Source organism: Drosophila bipectinata, chromosome 2L, assembly GCF_030179905.1.
Source record: "Drosophila bipectinata strain 14024-0381.07 chromosome 2L, DbipHiC1v2, whole genome shotgun sequence".
Taxonomy (NCBI): domain Eukaryota; kingdom Metazoa; phylum Arthropoda; class Insecta; order Diptera; family Drosophilidae; genus Drosophila; species Drosophila bipectinata.
Genome location: NC_091736.1, coordinates 10,546,902 through 10,563,352, shown reverse-complemented (window position 1 = coordinate 10,563,352; position 16,451 = coordinate 10,546,902). Strand labels below are relative to the sequence as shown.

The following is a 16,451-nucleotide window of genomic DNA, read 5'->3' as shown; positions in this document are numbered from 1 at the left end:
ACATACTCGTACTACAATATTTTTATTGCTGCCATTATTTAGATAACTCAGCTGGCGAAAAAATGTTAAATTTATCAGCCATCCAAAACCCAGCTATGATAACGAGAACGGTGTTTGAAAAAAAAGAAAAGAAAACTGCAAGCATGACAAAGAATGAAATCAAAAGAATTGGCCAAGAACAATAACGATGAACTTCACCCGATGGCCTTCAAAACTGGCTAAAGAAAGTTGCGAATTCCAGTGTTTCGAGTGCTGCAATCAGCAAAATATGAAGCGCGGCAAAAAATGTAAGAAACTTTGAAAATTATTCAAGCGTGTCTAAAGTTCACCCCCCAGGGCTTCTGTTCATTGCTAATTGATAGATTAACACGGCCCGATATCACCAGGCTGATTAAGAAACCAGTTTATTGTTTCTGTTGGCAAACATAATCGAACCGTTAAAGTGGCTAATAAACAAGAGCTTTTTTAAACTTTTCCAAGGGTTCGTTTCATTGATTTTTCAAGCAGAGCTTTAGAAAAATAAAAAGTGTTGTAAAGTTTTGTATTTTATTTTAAAAATTGATTTATAAAGATTTAAAGTTGTTTCCAATAGGGTTTAGTTTGTTATTCGATAAATGATTTTAATTTTAAGAATCTAGGATTAATATTTAAATGAAAGAACAGTATCGTGTAAAAAGCATTATCATTATTTAATAAAGTTTATTATACTCAATTGTATTTATATATCAGAAATATATTTTAAAAAATACGTATGTATGTATATTCTATAAAGTACTTAAGGTCTTCATTAATATCTTCATCTATAAGATTAACATTAAGATCTTCATTTAATATTAACTTCATTTAATAAAACGACAAAATCATTAGCTTAAAGCTTGACTTGTTTTATTTAAAATATTTTATATTTCAAAGCTTATAATGTAGTGCTGGTTAAGACCTTCAGGGAGAGCTTTTATTTCGTTTCTCTCTATTTTTGTTTTCAGTTTGTGTTTGCAGTTTTTTTTGTCAAGCTTGAGTTGGCCAGATAATTAATAACAAGCGCTGGAGAGCGATTTACAATCTCAGAGTTGTTTTGGCCGCGTTGCTATTTGGACGTCGCCGCTGTTGTCACTCACCTGCCGTTTCGAATCGCACCTGCGTTATATTGCCGCGTCCTGCCCGCAAAATAGATAGCATACCCCCTCTTCGGTACACCACCTCCTTGCCTTTTTTGGCCAATTGCAAAAGTTGTACTTACAGTGAAACGTGAAATCTTTTTATTTTAGCTTGCCAAAAAAAAAACGGAAAAGAAAATTACGATTTTTTTGTTTTGCGGTAAGTTGCGTTAACATTATGCTTTATAGAAAGCCATCTGGGGGTAAAGATTTTGGCCATTGTTGTCTTGGATTTGTATTTCGGTTTTTGCCTTTTGGAAGTGCGCATGCGCAGCTACGTTGACACACTTTCTGCCTCCGTCCAAGTGTCTGTGTTAGCCTAGCTTACTTGCCACAAGACAGTTATATGGCTCTCTGGCTTTTTGGCCATAAAAACAATTACCACTTGCCGTTGCCTCTGGTGTTGCTGTTTGTTGCTGCTGCTGACGTTAGCTGCATTTCGACAGCGCGTGCGATTCGATTCCAACAAAAACACAAAAATCAAACCAAGCCCACAAAAATAAGAGAAAAAATGCACACACTTATTCATTCATAATCTTACGAGCTCTTAAATCTCACAACGGTAGCTGATAATATCGGTGTTAGGTCTTTGTTGTTCAGTTAAGTGGAAATGGCCTATGATGCGGGCGGGAAAGATACTATTACAACATTTCAAGTGTGTGAAAATTACTGGTATTATGTACTTGAGAGCGGAAACTCGTAAAGTTTAATAAACCAAAATAATTTGAAGAAATTGAGACATTTCGATCGAGCGGTGTTGATGTTTAATAATTTAAAATAATAGCTTGGCTTGGCAAGCAATTTCCTTTTGATTATGTTTGGTTTATTAATAAAAGCTTAAAGATATTTGGGGTATGGAGATATATTTATAAAAAGTAAAATATAATAGTAACAAGGCTTTAAAATTTGTTGAGTTAAGGAGTAATTCCTTATATAAAGTTTCAATAAATGCTGATCGACTATAAAGAAAATGGTCTCCTGACCCATTTTAATTATTTTTCATGCAGTTTATAAAATTGTAAATGTGTCTGTATATACCTATTTCTGTATATATTTTTTTTATTCACCTTTGGAATGCACGTAAATGTAACACAATTGAAATGCAAATTGATAGACGCATATACTCTTGCCTTCTCACATCCACTTGGGTGTATTCGAATAAGTTCGTCTGCCTCAATCTGGATTTAATTTCTGTTGATTCACAAGTTCGATGGTCGCAGTTCATAAATATTTCAGGCCTCACTCAACCGATCCACTGGACACATAAACAGTTTCTCTAATGACACAAAAACATGGCTCTTTTTAGGTTTTTTCACCAATAAACCCATTGAATTCGTGCAGTATTTGGATAAAAAATATATGGATTTAAGAACCAAATGACCTTGTGGATACTTTTTCAGTACGAAGAGCCACTGAAAAAGTAAGTGAACTCAAAACTAGTTATACATCTTTTCGTCGATCGTGGGGGCTTGAAATTTACTCAAATTGTTAACATTTTGTCAAGTGAAGGATACGAAAAAAAAACAGACTTGCAAAAAAAGACATAAAGCCGTTATTGAATCTGGAAATTTACATATTTCTGAATTCAGTAGAAGTTTTCAGTTTCGTACTTGGATCTGAAGGCGATTTTTTATGGCTACCGCTCGTACGATCGAGTCTGTTGATTTTGGCATTGTGAAAGAAATCGAAACCGGCTATTCCTGATTCTCTAGAATGATATTTATTTTTTTGAGTAGCCGGTTCAGTGGGTGATCCGTAGAATTCCTGTCTTTGGCTGTAATTTCATAAGTTAATGTTTATAAATTCCACAAGAATTGCAATTGTTTTTTTCAAGTCAATTGTAAGCAAGTAACTACCATAACTGGAATTTTTAGATTCCATAAAATCTACTTAATTTGCATTTCGTGTTTTAAAACACTTTCATCGATTACCTTATAACCGGCTAATTGCTGTCGTATCGTACATTGACAATAAAAAAATCAAATTGTCTATCCCCGACAGTTTAATTGATATGCCAGTCAGGGGATAAGCGTTAGGTTTTTGATCCGAACTGACATTGTACCATTTATACATTATATATTAACTGGATTGACCCATTTAAAAGTCAGGGACAGACTCGAGTTGATATTGAACTAGGTTAAAATTGACAGATCTTCTATTTTTGCTCGATCATCTCTATTGTTCAAAGTGCTCCAGTTTCAAAGAGTTTAGTTGATTAAGTTTGATGTCAGTTGCTTATAATTTACCTCGGACTTTGCTTAATTACAGATATAGTTTGTCACGTTTTGTTCAACAATATTTATGATATTTTTGGCTGGCATTTTTACTTCAAACAAAGCCCCGACTTACTTTAATCGTTGCATCTGTCAACGAGCTTAAGACAAAGGCTATAAAAGAGATTGAAGATAGTTTCCAGAGGGTATTTACAGCTTCGGGGTTTCTGGTTTTAAACTCGTTTTGATTTTTGCTACCCGGCAAAAAAAAAACGTTGAATAAAAACAATTGCTTCGTCATCGGCAAGACAACACAATTCACTGCAAAAATAAGAGAAAAAACCATTATTTGCATTTAATAGGCGGCTAGTTAATGGTATTGATCATTTTTCATACGACTTGTTTATTTATGCATATCATGTTGGCTCTAAAGAATTGGCTGCATTTGAAATTTTACGATTGCCTCGTTTTGGTGATTGTTTTTAAATTTAACTCTATATTGATTAGACAACAGTTTGTTTTCTGGATTATTTCTATTGTTCACTAATCTTATAGTTTTTATTGTTTTGCGAAGGAGTGCCAATTGTATGAGCATAGCCCGATTAGAATTTCAAACAAAAGTTCTTTGTTCTTCTGCATCGGCGATACCAGTAATCAGCCTTTTTCCAGACGTCTCAGTTACTGACTGGCTACTGGTATTATTTCTGTATGCAGATTGAAAGTCAACTAATTACAGTCAGTATCTGGGGGCTGCTATTTCCGCTTGCAAGCGGCAAAACGCAAAAAAAAAATTAAGAAATCTTGGAAAATACGCCTTTATTCAGTTGGGCCGGGCGAAAGGCCGCAAAAGTTCACCAAAACAATGTGAATACAATACCCAGTGGCATGCAATTATCTTTCAGAGTACATAATATCTGCTATTACTGGGTGGGATATGCTATCTCTCCGTTTTCGAGGTAATTATTTGCTTACATCAGACTTTGATCATCTGGCGAAGTATTTCCCAGTGGAAACTTCTCTAATTTGTTCAAAAAAGCATCTTGAAGGCAAAGATCGTACTACAATCTTACCGGTTATAAAAATAAACAAGTTAATTGTAAACATGTACTTGATTGGAAAAAGATTGCACGGCTGTAAAATAAATTAACTTTACCTTTCAGTAGTTCTTGTTTATTACCGTCACCCCATTGTTGATTAGCAATTATAATGTTATTACTTTTTTGGTGTTAAAATATGAAAGGGATAACAATATTCCTAAATATCTCGAACATTTCAAAATATCTGGCTCAACAAGTCGCTTAAAATAATTCTTTTAAGTCCATAATGTTAAAATGGGTAAAACTTGATAAAACTAAGATTTTTTGGCCATTTTTCGTGATGGGATCCCTTGAAAATGCGGTTTTCCCCTATATGGCCCACAGGGATAGCTATATCTTCCCCATTCCTCATCCGATTCTCAAGCGGAGTACCTTAAACGATTTGTGGATTGATTCGCCACAATTCTGCATCAAAATCCTGAGACAAAATAATTTTCAGATTTTTTGTCCATTTTTCGTCGGGGATCCCTTGAAAATGCGGCTTTCCCCTATATGGCCCACAGGGATAGCTATATCTTCTCCAATTGTTATCCGATTCTCAAGCGGAGTACCTTAAACGATTTCTGGATTGATTCGCCACAATTCTGCATCAAAATCCTGAGACAAAATATTTTTTAGAGTTTTTGTCCATTTTTCGTGATGGGATCCCTCGAAAATGGGGTTTTCCCCTATAGGGCCCACAGGGATGGCTATAACTTTCCCAATTCTTATCCGATTCTCAAAAAGAGTACCTTAAACGATTTCTAGATCGATTCGCCACAATTCTGCATCAAAATCCTGAGACAAAATATTTTTTAGATTTTTTGTCCATTTTTCGTGATGGGATCCCTCGAAAATGGGGTTCTCCCCTATAGGGCCCACAGGGATGGCTATAACTTTCCCAATTCTTATTCGATTCTCAAGCGGAGTACCTTAAACGATTTCTGGATCGATTCGCCACAATTCTGCATCAGAATCCTAAGACAAAATAATTTTTAGATTTTTTGTCCATTTTTCGTGATGGGATCCCTCGAAAATGGGGTTCTCCCCTATAGGGCCCACAGGAATGGCTATAACTTTCCCAATTCTCATCCGATTCTGAAGCGGAGTACCTTAAACGATTTCTGGATCGATTCGCCACAATTCTGCATCAAAATCCTGAGACAAAATAATTTTCAGATTTTTGGTCCATTTTTCGTCGGGGATCCCTTGAAAATGCGGCTTTCCCCTATATGGCCCACAAGGATAGCTATATCTTCCCCAATTGTTATCCGATTCTCAAGCGGAGTACCTTAAACGATTTCTGGGTCGATTCTTCAATATTCTGCATCAAAATCCTGAGACAAAATATTTTTTTGTTCATTCTCAAACGGAGTATATAGTTTTGAGACACATTTCAGAAAATTTTATCAAGTTCGAATATATCCAGTGCAACTTAAGAAAGAAATACAAATCAAGGTCATATTTCCACGAACTTTAACTGCTTTTTATATAAAAATATTTTCCTTTTAAAAACTGAACCCATCTCATCTCAGTTGAAGTTTATACAAAAACGTAAAAAACTTCAATTAACGTGAATGTCAGCTCTATTTTAAACAAAAACCTGAGCTAAAAAAGCTGATTCATTAAGAGTTTGTTTATTTTCCACAACATTGGGACTACCCTAAGTGGTTTAATTTAAAACCAAGATTCCCTGAGTGGCACTTAAACCACAGAAATTATTAAGATGTTCTTCGGAAATGGGTTCCTGGCAATTATCACCTATTTGCTATTTTCGTACTACAAGGTAGAACTTTGCCCTCTTACTTACCGAGTTTATTTTTTAGTTTAGCTGTGATAAACAAATTAACGTAAATGGAGATTATACTAATGTTAATTTCATAAGTTTAGAGTTATTTTCGCAAGTTATATGTAGTATGGAATTAACCCTTTTTTTGCGTAAACTACCTGACATTTTGCATGCGGCTAATTGGCAATTATACAGAGCTCACGGAAACGGTGTCATGAAAAGTGTCTCAAAATTACACTTATTTTTTTTGGTTTTTCGCCTGTCACACCCAGGTCTACCACTGTCATTTGTTTATCTTATTTAATTGGATTTTACAACACACATGGCTAAGATTGACCAAGAAATTAGTATGCGCATATCTTTATGGGCTGTTGAACTCCACAAGAGCCCCTCTAAAAGAGCAGCTCAAACACAAAAGCCCAAAAGTAAATAATAGCATAAATTACCCAAGATTCATTGACGAAATTTCGGGAAGCCACAGCGAGTCATAAAAGCAAATGAAAATACTTTTCAGTATTTCAGTCAGCCTACAGTGTGTCCAAAGTATTCGGCTTTGATACGAAGTATAAACCGATCTAAGCCTGGCCTTGACTTTTACCTTCATTTCGACCACAACCAAGTCATATCAAAAACTTACTAATTGCTTTGAATCATAAGAGAAGTCGTAAATCAGTTTTTATGGTCTACGATTTGCACTACACTAGTTTTTTTTTGGCTCAGTCTACTAGATTCTTTGGCTTCAGTTTTCTGTGCCATTGTCAAGTCCTTCGTGACAGGGCGCATAGATCACTTGGCCATTTAATCATTTGGGCAGCAAGCCAGCTCACAAACTGCTACGTCATCGGATTTGACTTTTTTTTTCCAATTTTTGTTTTGCTAGCCAAGGTGTTGCCAAGTCGTCTGCGAGCCGGGCATTGGGGTGGGCACGTTTGGGATTGAATAGCCGAAAAAAAATCATAAATTAAACATTTAGAGGGGAAACAAGTTAAATATATACACTCTTACATGCCCTTACTGAAACCTTTTTACGAGAATTCGCTTTGATTTTTTATTAGCTTTCTTTAAGCTCAAGTTCATAAACTCAACAATAAAATTTTCACAAAAATAAACCTTTCTAGATTGAATTATAAATATATTCTTTCAATCTTTGAAGCTCTCGCATACAAATAAAGTTTAAAATTATCTAATGAAAGACCTCTAGAATTTAGAACACCAATCTTTTAAGCTTAAAAATAAATATTGATTTATGATCTAAGAAGTTTGGCAAACACCCTGACCGAGTTATCAACACCTTTGCAGTGAGGGTATCGACCAATTTTATTTTAGCCATTGAACGCACGTTGTGCGACCAGTTTTGGGCTCTATTGTCTAGAGTTTTATCTATATATCTGAATGTATATATATATTTTTTTTTAACTTCAACACCCCCTTGATCTATCAACTATTACCTGTTCGATCGGCGGCCTCTTCTTCCGTTGTGGCGATTTTGCGGCGGCTTTTGCTAATGAAGATCAGCATTGAGTCATGTGTATATGTATATTTATCAATATCTATATAAACATAGATAGTTTCCATTGGAGCAAGGCATTGAACTGTTGCCGCTTTTGCTTTTCGCTGCGGAAGTAACCCAGTTGTGCCAATCGCTTTGAGGAAATGGTTGCCAAACCACTCAAAATGTTCAAGCCAGACCAAAACAATCTTATTCTCGTTCGCAGACTGAACCGGTGAACAACTCCACGGTAGACCAAAGATCACAGACCAGATCAGATCACATCACATTTTATCAAAATGGGCAAGGCAGAGTGCATCAGTTACGATGAACAGAAACTACCCTACATTGATCTGGGTTCAGCTCGGATTCGGATGGAGAAGGAACAGGCTCCAGAATGGGCATTGAAGAAGGCACAGGACGAGCTCAGAGAGTTGCCAGAGATCAAGGATAAAGCCATCAAGGAGCTTAGGGAACTTCTTCAAAGTGAGTCTGCTTAAGATATATATAATTTTGTACTTAAAAATTAACTTTTATTCATTTAAAAAAAAGATGAAAAGTATCTGAACCTGCCGCTGGATGATGAGTACATGATGATGTTCCTGCGTCCTTGCCATTACTATCCAGAAAGTGCCTTGAAAAGGGTGAGTAGTTGAATAAATTTACCAAATTTTAATTATATTTTGTTCAATTTATTTTTTAGCTCAAGAACTTCTATCACATGAAACTGAAATACGGAGTAGCTTGCGAAAATATCATCCCTTCCCAACTGCGAAATGTATTTGAGGCAAATATTTTGAACTTGTTGCCCCAAAGAGATCAGCATGGTCGTCGTTTGTTAGTGCTCGAGGCTGGAAGTAAGTTCTAATATAAACAAAATCTAAAACTTAATTAAATATTTATGATAAATTCCAGAAAAATGGAAGCCATCTCAGGTGCCTTTGTCGGATTTGTTCCGTGGTATTCAGTTGACAGTTTTGGGTTCCATGGTGGAGCCTTATTCACAAATTTGCGGTGCCGTTGTTATCATCGATATGGAGGGTATGGATTAACAACTAAATGATTATAGATAATCTTTATAATGGGGGTCTTTTTTGACTTTATAGGCTTGCCACTTAGCCACATTACACAGTTTACACCTTCGTTTGCTGCCATGTTGCTGGATTACGTACAGGAATGCATTTGCATGCGATTAAAAGCAGTTCACATTGTGAATAACTCATATATATTCAATATGCTCTTTGCCATATTCAAACCATTCATTCGTGAAAAGTTGCGCAAGAGGGTAAGCTAAACTATTTCTTAAAAAAATAATAAAATAGTAATAATGTTCTCTTTTAGATCTTCTTCCACGGCAAGGACTACAAAGCTTTGATCTCGCACATTGATGCCAATGCCTTGCCACCAAAATACGGAGGAACTGCCACCTGGGAACTGCCTCCTGGCAAGCTCCTTGGGGAATTCTTTGAGTGCTACTCCAAGGACTACGAACGTAAGATATTGTACTAGTTTTCTGTTGCAATTTACTAAATAATACTTAATTTTCAGTGGCTGACAGCTATGGATACAAAGAGGGCTACAAAATGAAGAAGTAAAAGTACAACAGTTTCCTCCTTTCCTGGATTCGTATTTTAGAACGTTAAGTTGGGTCATTTGTGATATTGCAAATATTGTCGTAAATTAAGTCTTAGTGTTGCCTTTAAATTTAAGATTCCACACAAAGATCAAAAGAATTCGATTAGGGTTTCCTAGGCAATAAAAATGATATCGTTTTGTGTAATTGTTATTGCGATAATAAATATGTAAACATTTGTTAAAAACACACAATTTTCAAGTCAACAAAACGCTTTTATTTCAAAGACACATCTATAATATTGGGGAATGTATAAGGAGTATTCGTAAGCTTATCAAAAATCGAAAAATACAGTCGACCCCGTGGGTCTCATCTTTGGCATAGGCACACAGGGAATGGTTGAAATTTAGTCGGGTGTTTCTTCATTTTAAACTAAGACCTAAGACTAAAGCACTAGGACGGCTTAACTATCTAGATGGCATAGGAGGTGCTTCTCCAACCTGGACAATCCTCAATCGTGTTTATTGTCCACTCAGGGCTGTGGAAGCGGTGGCCACACTCTCGCCCGTCTGCGATTTTATGATGGCAGGCTTTCGGCTTTTTTCTAGGAGCGGAGAACTGTCCGGAGATCCTTTGACACTCTTCTCGCACACCAGCGTAGAAGCCTTCGACTTTAACTCCTCGGCGCTGGAGAACTGAGACCGGCTCTTGTACTGGCCGTTCGACTTGGATTGTGTTTTCAGATCGTATCTGCGACTCCTGCACCAGGACATCATATGCTGAACAGGAGCCCAGCAGAGTAGAATAAGGCCAACTGCCAGGCATACTCCGGCAAAGATTTGCCCAGAGAGCAGGACAATGGGGAGTAGCTTCAATTGATCGGCCATTTCTGGGGTGATTCTCACTTTCTGCTCGAACCATATCAGTGGGAAGAATATCTTGGGAATGTCTGTGTAAAGGCTAATCCCGTCAATGGGCTCGACCAGCATGTTGACCTGGAATCTGGCCGCCACTTCCAGGGGAATGCCAGTGCTAGGCTCCACCACCATGTAGAACTCATGAGCCTCTTTCTTGGGCTCCAGACCTTCCACCTGGTCCACGAAGTACTGGTCGCCGTTAAAAAAGTGGGGATAGGACATGAAGACAGGAGATCCGAAGCGGCAGGCGCTGATGTTCATCACTCCGGAGGGAACACATTCTCCGCCACAATAGCAAAGATTCTCAGGATATAGGGTACCTGAAAAAAAATGTATATATATCAACTGTATTAAACAAAACATTCTCATTAATTTTCCCTAATTAAGGCACTAGTTAAAAAGTAATTACGCTGGGCATTTATTACCCAGACAGAGAATTATTATTTTTTATGAGATGAGAACCTGTTTTTATTAAACCTTATAACTGGTTTCATTACCTTAGAAAATGTTTTAATAACAGGTACTTATAACCTATGTATAAATTATTATTTCCACTCACCATTATCCACAGAACGGGGTCCTCCGGAGAACTTAAATCCTTTTAACCCTTCAACATCAACCGTTTCCACATAATCCAATGGAATAGTGCGGCACATATCGGGCGTAAATAATCCGACACTGTCTCCTGGTTTCAAGTTCTGTGGCTGAAATTCTCCGGCGGAACCATTGGTCATGCCACAATAGGAATCGAAAAAGCCAGTGTTTTCCTGGTAGTTCCACGAGTGCATTTGGCCCAACTTGGCCAGGTCATCGACACCCGTGAAAACATTGAAAACACCCGTGAGATCTGCACTTCCGTTGCGGGTGTAGAACCAGCCGAACTTGTCGAATGGAACCTTCACCTCGTCACCAAAAATGGGCATGGCTAGGGCCACGTCAATCATGGCGTCGCTATAGCCTGTAAAGAGGAGTTCATCGATCGTTTTTTGGACGGACATCTCGGCGCCGTACATCTTGAGGCCCACATCGATCATGGCCTTCTTTACTCCAGGCCAATGTTTTCCCGTAGCAGCAGCAGACTAAAATTTAAATAATATTAATCAATAATCAATAATAAATTTTAATCAATTTATTTTATAAATATTTCAACTAACCAATGCTACTGCATTTAGAGTAATAATCTCATCATCCAGACTGCCATTACTGCCCTCGGCATCAAAATAGAAATAGCTACGTCTTCGGTATGTCACGGAGGCATTATCCGGATGCCAGTTAATGTCAACCTTAAATATTTTTTAAAATATAAATATAATAAGAAAACCTTATACAAAATCTATAATGCTTACCTTATCTGGTTTTTCGTTAAACCGATACGGCCCCACCTGTTCCAGTATAGGTTTCGTGGAGAGATTCCCAAAGTCCTCTGGGTTAGTCCAGTTGAACAGATATATATCCAAATTGAGATCCAATGGTGGACTCTTCCAGTTGTCGTAGACACGTGTGTTGGGTGCCAGAGCCATTTCCTGTAGAAGATTAATACCCCGCAATTGGAATTAATAAAAAATCTCTACGAGTTATTCTCGATCTTCGACTGACCCGAGCCAATTGAGGCGGCCGGCTTTTCTTTTCATTTCGGCCCTTGGCCATCAATTGGCTTTAGCCACTAATCGAATGCAGCTGTCAGCTGGCCAACACATTGTCATCACAATTACCTTCTTCATGATCCAATTGAATAGGTCCACCCAGAACATTCCGCACAATATGCCAAATAGTCCCAGGCAGAAGCCGAATATGCCGATAATTAATTTGCGATTATTTTTTTGGCCCCACATAGCGCGATTTGGTGCGGGCATGGCTCACGCTGGGCAATTTTCCGTGTGAAATGGCCTCTGTAATGATATGCATGTTCTATTATTAACAAACACGATATATGAACAAGGAGAGTGACTAATAAATATCAATGACACTAACAATAAATACACGAAAGTGATGGGTGGATAAATATAAGCCAAAGTAAGGCAGATCAGTTGGACTTGAATGTTTTTCCAATTTATAAACAAATTGGGAAATGCAACAGGGTAAAGTAAACAAAAATTCTAAAAATTAATCGAATATAAAATCTATTCCAAAATATTCAAAATCTTAAAAAAAAATGATTTAAAGTATGCATCTTATTATTTAATGAAGAATAAATGTGTTTCAGAGGATTACTTTTAAAAACCTTTAGTTCCCTAATTTAATGTTGCCTATTTTTAGGCTTTACCCACCTAAAACCCGTGTAAAATATATACCCAATATTTTACAATTTAAACACAAATACAAATAAATTAATGATTACGGCTATCGAGAACAAAGAAATTTCCGTACAATGAATCGATGTAAACAATTGCAGAATAAAAAGTGCAAGGAGCACTCCAATTATTGAGTGACAAATTTCAGCATAGGGTGTGCATGTATTTTTATCAATATAATTGAATCAATTTAAGCAAAACGTGACTTTCAATTGTTGTTTACACCCGTGTAGAACGGGTTCGTGATGCAGGGAAAACTTATATACCAAAATATATATATTGTCGATTCCCGTATCAGTGGCGATAATTACAAAGCTACGCTCGACACCCGGCTATGATGTGTTTTAATTGCTCAGAGATCAGAGATTGTTGTAAGCTGAGGGATTATTATTATGAATTACTAAAACAAAAGAGTGCATTTTGAGGGGTATCCACTGTAGCCAACATGATAAGCGGATTCTGAACCTCTAGGTGAAGAAACCCATGAGGAAGCCAAACGATAATTGCTGAAAATTGAACTGCACTGCACTTATCGCTTGCCAAAAGCCAAAATTATTATTGAACCGATCTCACTCCCATCACTTGATGTATAAATATATACATCATACCGTAGGGACAGTTGTCCGAACTGTGGGCTCCATCTTCGTGATATATCGTCATAATTGAGTCTATCAATTGACCCCGCTGGAAGCTATGGTGGTTGGGTCTTTGACACTTTCCGTTATTGCACATGAATACGATGAACACGAGAATACAATTCTATATATAGTATATATTATATAGTAGAGTTTTTGTGTCTGGAAAATTGATATGATTATGTCTTCTGAATGATGAATGGCTGTCGAGTATTTGTCGGCGCCTTTTTATTGTCTATTGAGGGAATCTTTTAATTGATCTGGACATGGACTTGGACATGGAACAGGTGCATCCTTAGTGTGCGATTCATCCCACATACCATTTTATCAACTAATTCAATTAGATCAAGAGCAAACAGAAGAGATTCCTGAAGCTGATGCTGGTGTGGCACAGCCTGTGACACTGAATAATTGCCTTCAATTAAGTTTAAAATTTCCTGGGCTGCTACCCGAGATGTTTCATTTATTAATAAATTAAACATGCGTGTGGTATGAATTATATGTATGTATGAATTACTGAGATGTTGATCTTTCTTATTTGCATTTTTATGAATGCACTGCCCGATTTATGCATTCTCTATGCAAATGCCTTAAAGAACACTGAACTCCGATAATGAAAACCAAAATGAAAGTGATTTAGCTGTTGAATTGTGTCTCGATTATAACAAGTTACCTACAATGTTGCAATCTAGAGAGATTTGTTAAGCAATCTTGCTAAAAAGTGCAAGTAAAGTCATTAACTAAAGTGCACGGTTGGTGTAGGCACACACTTGTTGATTTCGTCACATTTTGTACCTATGTATAGGTTATTGAAATTTAATATTTCCGTTCATCTGTTTGTTTTTTAGTCAAACCAACTCAACACCTACGCAGACCCCTTTTTAAACCACAAAATCTGTCTCGGAGCTGAAACCACAAGTCAGAGATTTGACGCAGTTTGTAAAAAGAGATTCTCTCAGTCTGTGGGACCATGAAATCTGCATTTTCCTAGGCTATTTCTTCGATAATGAGCTATCGGCATGCAATTTCATTTTTGCAATTGTCAGCCAGCGCAGACCTTCAATGGCGGAAATACGAAACGAATATAGAACAAGCCAAAAAAGCTATAAATAAATTCATTTAGGGGGCGTGCAATGTGCAAATAAAAACAGACAAAGTCTATAGGTTTGATTTTAAAACAAACTCAAAGTCAATCAGCCATCAACAGGTTTTCACTTGAGTCACCTCTCAGGCCCTTTAATCAAGTTAAGTGGCTTAAAGTTTGAATTCCTTGAAAATGATGCACAAACAACTGCAATTAGTGATTTTACAAATTCAATTTCCCTCAACTTGAACTCTGCGAAAACAGGTCGTATACGTAATTTTCAGACCAACAGCTGTTTTCATTGAGGATTAAGAATGCTTTTTAGTCTGCGGCCTATTTTTAGCATTCTCATTGTTGCCATTACTCAGACAATCAACAGGTAGCATGAGTGCGCAGTCAAGTCAATTATTTGTATTTAAATGTTCTTTTGTTTAAAAATCCTCAAAGAAAATATAAATAAATATTTTAAAATATTTTAATGGCTTTTAACTGATGAATAAATTAAACAATAAACAATATTACAATCTTCTATTATACAATTAATAGAAGAACTAGATAAACTTCGTTAGCTTGAATTCGTTCTGGTCAATGGGTCGTATACGTAATTTTTTTTTCAAGTGACTTTTTTGAAGTAAAGTAAAAACAAATGTTTTTAAAGATAAGTTTTTCAATTATTTCGAATTGTAGTATTGTTTTAAAGCCTCACGCTACCGTAATTACGGTCAATAAATTAATTTTCAATTAATCTGAACTCGCCTTCGGTCAACAGGTCGTATGCTCAATTTTCTGCGATGCCACGCAACTTTTGCCTTTGATTATAAAATACTTTCAGTTTATTTAGCCAAATAATGACAAAGGGTTAAGGAATTAGCCAGGTAGCCCTTTGTTTTGCATTCCATATCTCTCCTGATACCCGCAAACAGAAAATCCAAACACAATGAAAATATAAACACAATGAGAAATAACATTATTGAAAGTCTCGAGTGTCGGACGACTGCTTTTATTCTTAACCAGTTGATTTCTTTTAATGGTCTTTAATCTTACGATGTCTGCCGGCGATTAAACTAAAGCAAGCCTATGGGTAATAAGAATAACTAAATATATGAGCAGTTATTCCATTTCAACTTCTAATCAAATTTCCGTATTTTCTTTTCTTTAAATTTTTAGAGATACATTTTTTTGCAGGCACTCACTTGAAATTTATTTTTTAAATAGAAACAAATCACGGTTTCGGTTTTCCGATTTTTTTTTTTTCGGTTGTATTTTTGTGTTGTTTTTGTTATCCTTGCCAAAGTCAATTGAAATTCGATAGGGATGTGGACACAGTGCTTAAGAACGTGCAGGATATATTTTATATTTATTTCTTTTATTGGAAAAAAGTGGCCGGAAACTTGGTTACGGAACCTTTTGGAAATTCCGTAGAGTGGAACTGTTACGCCCGGCGGCCTGACTTCGACTGTGCGGCGGACTCTCGAATAAACGGACCGGCGAGTAGAGCAGTGCGGCGCGAGCGGAGCGACAGAGAGAGAAGAGCGGTCGCCGTTTGTTCTTACGCTTCTGAAGTGAATATGTGATGAATGTCAGTCAAGTGCGGCACATGGAAATTCGCCTGAGAAGAGCTTCATATATGCCACAACATACTTACATATATATCTACATGTATAATATTACCGGCATGTGTGTGCGGGAGTGGTTGTTTGGGTTAATTTGCGCTTTAGATTTCCATACTTTTGTCATTGAATTTTGAATTAAACTAACGCGCGACAGACTTTCAAACTGTGAAGTGCATCCGTATGCAGGAAAAGTCAAAAATAACAGTGTGACAAAAATATAAAAAAAAAATATTATACCTAAAAAGATTTTAAATATTAATTACTGATCCTTAACGTTATTAAAAATTAGAAAAAATTAATTACTAGTTATTTAAATACTTGCATAAAAAAATAAAATATATTAACAAACATTTCATAATATCCTATAAGATTTTCCTTAATTCCTTTGATTTTTTTTACGTATTTCTCGGCAAGGGTAGAAAGGTAAACAAATCATAAAATATATAAGCCACAATTGATAACAAATCGGCGAAGCATTATCAAGGCAGCTAATCGCAATGATTAGCACTGAATGAACATATGTACATGAATAATCTTCATTCGCTTGTAATCTCCGTAAATCGTTGGGTGAGCGATCAAAGTTTTAGTCCAAATCATAGAACTTCTCAAAAACCAAA

The 16,451-nt window shown here is 36.5% G+C and overlaps 2 protein-coding genes across 3 annotated transcripts; one reads left to right on the top strand and one right to left on the bottom strand.

The window, feature by feature from the left end:
* Window positions 1–1,035: 1,035 nt before the first annotated feature.
* On the top strand, window positions 1,036–9,565 carry LOC108126921 (alpha-tocopherol transfer protein-like). Its single transcript, XM_043212548.2, has 8 exons — window positions 1,036–1,314; window positions 7,948–8,207; window positions 8,274–8,365; window positions 8,425–8,578; window positions 8,637–8,762; window positions 8,828–9,006; window positions 9,063–9,213; window positions 9,270–9,565. The coding sequence occupies exons 2-8, from the start codon at window positions 8,021–8,023 to the stop codon at window positions 9,314–9,316; spliced, it is 936 nt and encodes a 311-aa protein (XP_043068483.1). The 5' UTR covers window positions 1,036–1,314; window positions 7,948–8,020; the 3' UTR covers window positions 9,317–9,565.
* On the bottom strand, window positions 9,549–15,745 carry santa-maria (scavenger receptor acting in neural tissue and majority of rhodopsin is absent). Of its 2 annotated transcripts, none has more exons than XM_017243692.3 (6): window positions 15,415–15,745; window positions 11,924–12,100; window positions 11,558–11,734; window positions 11,366–11,494; window positions 10,771–11,290; window positions 9,549–10,531 (listed from the first exon to the last, which is right to left on the bottom strand). In XM_017243692.3, exons 2-6 carry the CDS (start codon window positions 12,062–12,064, stop codon window positions 9,816–9,818), a joined length of 1,683 nt encoding a protein of 560 aa, XP_017099181.2. In that variant the 5' UTR covers window positions 12,065–12,100; window positions 15,415–15,745; the 3' UTR covers window positions 9,549–9,815. The 2 variants fall into 2 exon arrangements, with proteins under 2 accessions (XP_017099181.2, XP_070133211.1); XM_070277110.1 differs by having other exon boundaries at window positions 15,626–15,644.
* Window positions 15,746–16,451: the final 706 nt, after the last annotated feature.